Source organism: Chlorocebus sabaeus, chromosome 19, assembly GCF_047675955.1.
Source record: "Chlorocebus sabaeus isolate Y175 chromosome 19, mChlSab1.0.hap1, whole genome shotgun sequence".
NCBI lineage: Eukaryota > Metazoa > Chordata > Mammalia > Primates > Cercopithecidae > Chlorocebus > Chlorocebus sabaeus.
Genome location: NC_132922.1, coordinates 14,308,514 through 14,316,587, shown reverse-complemented (window position 1 = coordinate 14,316,587; position 8,074 = coordinate 14,308,514). Strand labels below are relative to the sequence as shown.

Genomic DNA, 8,074 nt, shown 5'->3' with positions numbered 1-8,074 from the left:
CCCCAAAGGGTCAATGAACCCCCTTCCCAGGGAACTGGGGGGCTTATGAGTCTGGGGGTCCACCATCACCCCAGGGTCATCAGGCGGCCCTGAGGTGAGGGGTGAGGAGGGAGAGCTGTTTCACGTCCCCCGGGGGTTGGGCGTCTCCTGACCCCAAGGACAGGAGCTTGGGGACATGACCCCAAGAGGCTCACCCTGAGGACCCCAGGGTTTCCAGCATCTTGGTAAGCCACCGGCAACCTCCCCTCTCCTTCCCCTTCCTCAAGGCCTAGGAAGTCATCACAGTGGGTTAAGGACCATTAAGGACTGGGAACCTGGGGCCAGGCAAGCCCCAAGTGTACCCCCCTCCAGGCACCCTAACGGAGAGGAGGGACAAGGGCTCGGTCACCTGGAGGCCTACAATTGCCCCATCAATGCTGGGCGGAGCCGGCTGGAGCCCTGAGCCTTCCCCGCATTCCTGGGGCACCCACCCAGGGGCTCCAGGGACCTGGCAGTGACTGCAGGCTCACCTGGCCCCAGGGCCCCTGAGTCTCGCCCCCCACTCTCCCAGGGAGGCAGGGCCCGCTGGGGGTTAAAGGGAACAGAAAAATAACTCTCCCGGCGTTAAAAAAAAAAAAAAAAGTAACATAAACCCTGAAAAATACAAAGGACATCCCCTTTCCTTTCTGTTCACATTTTTTTTTTTTTGCTTTAATGTTATCTTGGTTCCCTTTTATTTTTTCATTTAAATTGATTTTTATTAAATGTTAAAATAATGGTACATGGGAAATCATGCATTTTCTTTTAGATTTATTTTCTATTTTTAATTTTTTATCCCTCTCGCTTTTTTTTAGAGTTTGTTTTTCTTCCTTCGTTTATGTTTTCCCACATTTCCTGTTGTTTTGCTGCTTTGTTCCTCTTATATTTTGTTCTTTTTTTTAAAATTTACTTGTTATGTTTTTCTCTTTTTTTGTGGTGTGTGTGTGTGTGTGGTTTTTTTTTTTTTTTTTTTTTTTTTCGCTTTTGGGAGGTCTCCCCGCGGATGGTCTGGGTGCCCCCGCCCCACCCCGCCCCGCCCCCGGGGACCGCGCCCTCCTCCCGGCTCGGCCCCGGCGCTGGCGAGGCCCCGCGGTTTTCATACGGGGGTGGTCCGGCGGTTGGCTGTGTTGGAGTGGAGAGAGTCCTTGTTCTCCTTCTGGATACAGTTGTGAACCTGGAGGAAGCTGTTATCCCTGTCGGAGTTGTAGGTGGCGGTGGGCGTGGTGGCGGCCTTCAGGGGATCCCTGCTGAGCGTGTACATGGAGATCTCCGTGGACGGCAGGGTGTTGAAGCCCTTGATACCCACGGGGGAGGCGTCCCTGGAGTGTGAGGGCTCCGTGGAGCGCGAGCTGGAGCGGCTGCGGCGCTGGTAGCGGTAGCGGTAGCTGGGGATGCGGGTGATGGCAGAGGCCTGGAGGTAGTCCGTGGCGCGGGCCGTGGCCCGCAGCTGTTTGTGCCGGTCGATAAACATGTGCACCGCCAGCACCCCGACCATCTCGGCGATGATGAAGGACAGGGCCCCGAAGTAGAAGGACCAGCCGTATGAGTAACTATTCTTTTTGGAGTCGCTCTTGGAGGGGTCTCCGGCATTGGCAGATATGTACACTATGATGCCAATGATGTTACTGAGACCTGCGGGGTGCAGCGTGGCGGGGTGGGGGGATCAGAGAGAAGGACGTTAGTTTCTCAGGAAGTCGGCCACTGGGCAGCCCTAAAGGTCAGGGACAGCTCTGTGGGCCTTCCCGGGTCCCGCATTTTCATGAACAGGTGGGGCAATGTAGAGGGACATCTGCCAGCTTCCCCTTAACATTTTCTTTCCATTCAGAGAGAGCCACAAGGGAAGCGTTAATGGAAACAGACATGGGCAGGGCGGGAGAAGGGAGGCATTTCACAAGGTGCTGAGTAACTGATACTGTTCATTGAGCCTTCACTACCTGCTTTCACTGCTTGGTGCTTCTCAAGCAGGGCACAGATGAGGAGACAAGCACAGAGAGGTTAAGGAACTTGCTTAAGGCTGCACAGGGCTTTGAAGCTGGTGTAGCAGTGGGTGAAGGTGGGCTCCTGGAGCCAGGCTGCCAGCGTTCAAAACCTTGGCAAGTTAACCTTGGTTTGAGTTTCCAGATCTGTAGAATGGGAGTCAGGGTAAGCCTTACTCTTTAGGGTCATGGAGAAGGTTAAAAGGGTGAATACATGTGAGTACTCTTAGATGGTGGTGGTTCTTTTTTTTTTTTTTTTTTTTTTTTTTTAGATAGAGTCTTGCTCTGTCACCCAGGCTGGAGTGCAGTGGTGTGATCATAGCTCACTGCAAGTCTCAAACTCCTGGGATCAAGCGATCCTCCCACCTCAGCCTCTCTAGTAGCTAGGATTATGGATGTGCCACCACGCCCAGCTGATTAAAAGAAAAAATTTTTTGTAGAGACATGGTCTTGAGGCCTCGCTATGTTGCCCAGGCTGGTCTCGAACTCCTGAGCTCAAGCAATCCTCCTGTCTCAGCCTCCCAGAGTGCTGGGATTGCAAGCATGAGCCACTGCACCCGGCCTGATGTTGGTCATTCTTATTAAATGGCTCAGGCTACACCCAGGTTCTTTTTCTGGCATCTGAAGTGAGTGTGACTCATCTGTCATGTAACTGGGCTCAGACATCTGGATGTGGGTGCCTGCCTGCTCCCACCTGGGTGGAACAGTGAGGGGAGTGTCCACCCTCGGTTTCCAAGGTGAAGCTGAGTATCCCATAGGGGTTGGAACAGCGAGGTACTTGGGTGCCCTCTCTCTAGCCTCCTCATGGATTTACTTGCACCAGGAGGGAGAAGGGCAAGTGGCAATTGGCCAAGTATCCTGAGAGGAAGCGGGGATTTGGGCCTTTTTCCAAGTGGTGGGAAGAAGATGGGCCACTGGGCTAAGGGATGGGGTATGGGGACGCTCCTAGAGGATTTGGTGGAGGCTCAGGCGTTGCTACAGGACAGGAGCCCCCACCACAACCTTTCTCCCCTGCAACATGACCTAGTGCAAGTCCTGGAGATTCCTCTCCTGTCTCCCCATCTCTCTCTGCCAGGCCCTCGTGGCCCCTAAGCACCCAGACCTCAGCCTTCTTCCCAGTGGCAGGCCTGGACTCCAGCCCACTCAGATCAGTGGCTGTTACCTGCAGACACGAAGAAGATGCCGGCACTCAGGATGATGTTGTGTCGAGTTTTGTAGAACTCGCTGGCTGCGATGCAGAGGCCACCCATGAAAAGCAGAATCACACTCAGGATCGGGAAAATGCTTGAGGCCCTCACGGCCCCTGTGGAACACAGAGAGTCAGGGAGAAAGAGAACGGCATGGCTGTGAGACTGAGGCGCACAGAGGCAGGTGGGAGAGCAGCCCCGAGGCGCTGGGGTTTATGGACACAGCCTTAGAGGAGGGCTGCTTTGCAATCCCAGGGAGAGAGAGACAGCGAGCAAACCACTGCCCAGCTCACAGCCCTGTAGGAGCTCCCCAGTGCCTCCAGGGCCAAACTCCAGCATGCCATCAGGCACACAGGGCCCTGTGTGACTTGGCCTCTGCCCTCTTCCAGCTCCCATGGCTCCCAGTCCACATGTTCTCTCTTGTCCCATCACAGCAAACTTCCCATGACGTGTCATTTCATGCTGCTGACTTTTGAAATACAGAGCTTCCTACTGAAATGTCTTTCCTATTCTTCAGTCAGCAAACTCTTCTTCATCCTTCAAAACCCAGCTCTAAGTCCTCTCTTCTGTAAAGCCTTCCCTGACTTCCTTAGGCAAAATTACGAGCTCTCTCGTCTACGCTTTGGGGCCGTTGGGCACGTTGAGAGGCAGTGTGGTACAGTGGTTAGGTGGAACCACATGGCTTGGATTTGTGTCTGGCTGCAGCATTTATTAGCTGTGCAATAAAAAATGTATCTCACCTCTGTGTGCCTCAGTTTCCCCATCTGTTAAGCAGGGATGGTAATAATGCCAAGCTCCTAAGATTGTTGTGAGGATTAAATGAGTTGATTCAGGCAATGCACTTAGATAGGTTTCTGGCGTCTATAATAAACATTCAACGCATGATATTATAATAAATATTGGTGTATACATATGCTTCCACCATGAACCATGGGTCATGAGGCAGGGACTGGGACTTTACAAAGAAAACATGTCTTCTCTTTATCCTAGCTGTCCAGCGACACAGTAGGCTGCCAATAGAAGCTCATTAAGTGAATAAACATGGGGTTGTGGTCCAAAAGGAAGGAACAGGCACATTGCAAAGAAAACAAAGTAAGAAGAGAAACCCTTCCGGATAAGGACTGAAAAACAGGACTGGAGAAAAAAAGAATATGGTAATGAAAAGGGAGACACAGAAGGTGAGGGCCAGGGCTCCTACAGTTGGGGGTGGATGGGGGAAAAGGGGGGCAGGCAGCTAAGGGCAGAGGCCAGGGTTACATGTGTTTGTGGGGGGAGCAGCACCTGAATGAGGACCCAGAGGTGTTGGGGAGCCCTTCACAAAGTGTCTTTGCGAAGTAAAACAGTTTTTTTTTTCTATCCAAATTCAAATAGGCAGCTAGTGACCTCAGGACCCAGCTCTGTGACCTCAGGACCCAGCCATGGGCCAGGCAGGTGGCAGAGCCGGCTTGAGGCAGGGGTGAGGGGAAATATGTGTTTTTTATTATTATTATTTTTTGAGACAGAGTCTCCCCGTCGCCCAGGCTGGAGTGCAGTGGGGCGATCTCGGCTCACTGCAACCTCTGCCTCCTGGGTTCAAGTGATTCTCCTGCCTCAGCCTCCCAAGTAGCTGGGATTACAGGCGTGCACCACCATGCCTGGCTAATTTTTGTACTTTTAGTAGAGAAGGGGGTTCACTATGTTGGCCAGGCTGATCTCGAACTCCTGACCTCGTGATCTGCCCACCTTGGCCTACCAAAGTGTTGTGCCCGGCCAAAGATGTCTTCTTTAAATGTTGCTTAAGTGGCTTCTAAGAAAGTCGAGTCCTGATAAATTACAGGGCCCTCTGGCCAAGCCTAGGGATTGGTCAGGGAGGTTGGTTTTGGAAGGGAAGGTGCCAGGAGTGGAGCTTCCTCTTATCCCCATCCCCGTCCCCACCCCTTTGGGTGGCAGTGTGTTCAAGAAGGATCCGTGAGAAGAGAATTTCTCTATATAGAAATGTAGGGATTTTTCTTTTTCTTTTTTAAAATTTATTTTTATTTTTATTTTTTGAGATGGAGTCTTGCTCTGTTGCCCAGGCTGGAGTGTAGTGGTGTGATCTTGGCTCACTGCATTCTCCACCTCCTGGGTTCAAGCGATTCTCCTGCCTCAGCCTCCCAAGTAGCTGGGATTACAGGTGTGCGCCATCACACCGGGCTAGTTTTTGTATTTTTAGTAGAGACAGGGTTTCGCCATGTTGACCAGGCTGGTCTTGAACTCCTGAACTCAAGTGGTCTGCCCGCCTCGGCCTCCCAAAGTGCTGGGATTACAGGCATTGAAAGGGGATTTTAGGCTGTTTGCTGAGATGTGTGTGATGTAAAAACCCTTCTTCTGTCCCAGTCATGGATCTGCAGCATAGTCTACACTGCTCATGAATGCGTGAGTGGGTTATCTGGGGGGACTTGAAGAAGGGCAGAGCTCTTGGGGCAAAACTGAGCTGCGTATAGGGAAGCAGGGGTGGGAGGATGGGGGCCTGAGGCGGTTGGGCTACTCTGCAGCCTCAGCACCTCCTTCTCTTGGGCGGGATGGGGTTTCTCCCTCCCCAGACCCAGGGAGGTGTTCTCTCCTTGCAAATCATTGCTAAGACAACACGCTGTGTCCTCAACCTGATCCCCCAGCCCAAACACACCCACATCCACACCCATGCATGCACAGACATGCATGACTAAAAACCACCTGAACTTACATCTTTATAAGCAAGTGAGGATGGTGAGAGCTCATTGAAAACCCAGGAGAAGAGAGAGAATATTTGTTAAGCATCCACTCTGGGTTGGGTCTTGAGCGGGTACCTAGCATATATCATATAATTTCATCCTCATAACAGCCTGGCAGGATGTGTTTGTTTTGGCCCCAATTTACAAACAAGAAAACTGAGTTTCAGAGAGAGAAACTCCCCTGCCACCAGCTAGTGAACCAGGATTCATATCCAGACTGACTCAACTTTGGGAGCACCCTGTAGTCTCCCTATGTGACTTCCAAGGAGCCCAGAAAGGGTGGGTGCCACGGAGCCTGGAGAACTGGGTTTGGGTCCTAGCTGTGCCACTCACTTGCTGTGTGGCTAAGGCAGGTGACTCGCCTCCTCTGTTTTTCCCCTGTGTAACATGGGGTATGGACCGTTAGATGGTTTCTTTTTGTTTGTTTGTTTTAGAGAGAGATTCTTGCTCTATACCCCAGGCGGAGTGCAGTGGCATGATCTTGGCTCAGTGCAACCTCCGTCTTCTGGGTTCAAGCAATTCTCCTGCCTCAGCCTCCCAAGCAGCTGGGATTATAGGCGCCCGCCACCATGCCTGGCTAATTCTTATATTTTTAGTAGAGATGGGTTTTCGCCATGTTGGCCAGGCTGGTCTCGAACTCTTAACCTCAGGTGATCCACCCGGCCTCCCAAAGTGCTGGGATTACACGCCTGAGCCACCACTCTCGGCAGTTAGATAGTTTCTAATAGCTCTGCCCTTTCCATGTGGACATGGTCCTGGCCAGCCGCAAAGGGGAATGACAGAAGAAAGAAGGAAAGAAAGAAAGAGGCCGGTATGGTTTCCGAGGGGCAGCAGCAGCAGCAGCTCAGAGGAACAGGCAGAAGAAAGGCTCTGGCCTTCCCCCTCCAAGAAAGTGGGCTCTTCCTACCCACGGGATGCCTGCAGGTGGCCGACCCAATTGTGTCCTCAGAGCAAATGGACTCACAGCAGCCCAGGGCTTGATTTTTCCAGTTGCGCCCCATCCGCTGTGGGAACCCGGATGCCCCAGCTCAGCCTTCCTGCCAGCAGGGGGAGGGAGGGTCGGCTGCGGAGGGAGCTGGGATGCATGCGTGTGTGCGCCAGAGGCCAGGCATGTGTGGACAAGATGGAGGGCGGCAGGGGAGGAGGGAGGGGTCTGCTGTGTTGCAGCCAGCAAAGAGCAATGTGGAGGAATCAGAACGGCTTCAGAAGCCACCAAGGCAGCGTATGACATGCTCTAAATAATGGCCACCAGCGGGGAATACAAACAGAAACCTCTTTGGCACAGCAGAGCCAGCCCCAAGCTCTGGCCTCTCTTGGAAGAAGCCCCTTTGCCCAGAAAGAAGGCAACAGGCCGGGTGCGGTGGCTCACAGTTGTAATCCCAGCACTTTGGGAGGCCGAGGTGGGTGGATCACCTGAATTCAGGAGTTCGAAACCAGCCTGGCTAACATGGTGAAACCCCGCCTCTATTGAAAAAAAATACAAAAATTAGCCGGGCATGGTGGCGCATGCCTGTAGTCCCAGCTACTAGGGGGGCTGAGGCAGGAGGATCGCTTGAACTTGGGAGGTGGAGGTTGCAGTGAGCTGAGATCGTGCCACTGCACCCCAGCCTGGGCAGCAGAGCAAGACTCCATCTCAAAAAAAAAAAAAAAAAAAAGGCATCAGTGGGCAACTAACAAATAGCACCATGCTTAGGCCACCAGACTTGGCAGGGCCCAGATCCAGCTGGGAAGGAAGCTGATTTAGGAGCAAGCAGGGACTCCTACATTGGAGAAGTTTCCTGAAGGAGGTATTTCTGAATGGGTAGTGTCACAAATGGAATGGGGATTTTCGAGTTAGTCACACTTGACTTTGAATCCTGGCTTTGTCACTTATCAACAGTGTGACCCTTGGGCAGGGGTCATTACTGCTCTGAGCCTCAGTTTCCCCATCCTATGAAATGGGAATAGTAAAAATAATCTCTAGCTTATAGGAATGTTTTAAGGCTTTGCTGCTGCAAGTGCGGCCTGAGGCCCAGCAGCACTGGCATCTAGTTAGAAAGGCAGTCCTGCCAGGCATGGTGGCTCATGCCTGTAATCCTAGTACTCTGGGAGGCTGAGGCGAGCGGATCACCTAGGTCAGGAGTTCGAGACCAACCTGGCCAGCATGGCGAAACCTTGCGTCTAC

General features: G+C 52.5%; 1 protein-coding gene across 1 annotated transcript in view; it reads right to left on the bottom strand.

Annotated features, from left to right (window-relative positions):
• Positions 1–15: 15 nt before the first annotated feature.
• Positions 16–8,074, bottom strand: part of CACNG2 (calcium voltage-gated channel auxiliary subunit gamma 2) — a 141,610-nt gene continuing 133,551 nt past the window's right edge. The window contains exons 3-4 of the mRNA XM_007975652.3: positions 3,157–3,297; positions 16–1,650 (exon numbers count right to left, since the gene is read on the bottom strand). Coding sequence (XP_007973843.1) covers positions 1,115–1,650; positions 3,157–3,297 — 677 coding nt within the window. The 3' untranslated portion in view covers positions 16–1,114. The remainder of the gene's footprint in view (positions 1,651–3,156; positions 3,298–8,074) is intronic.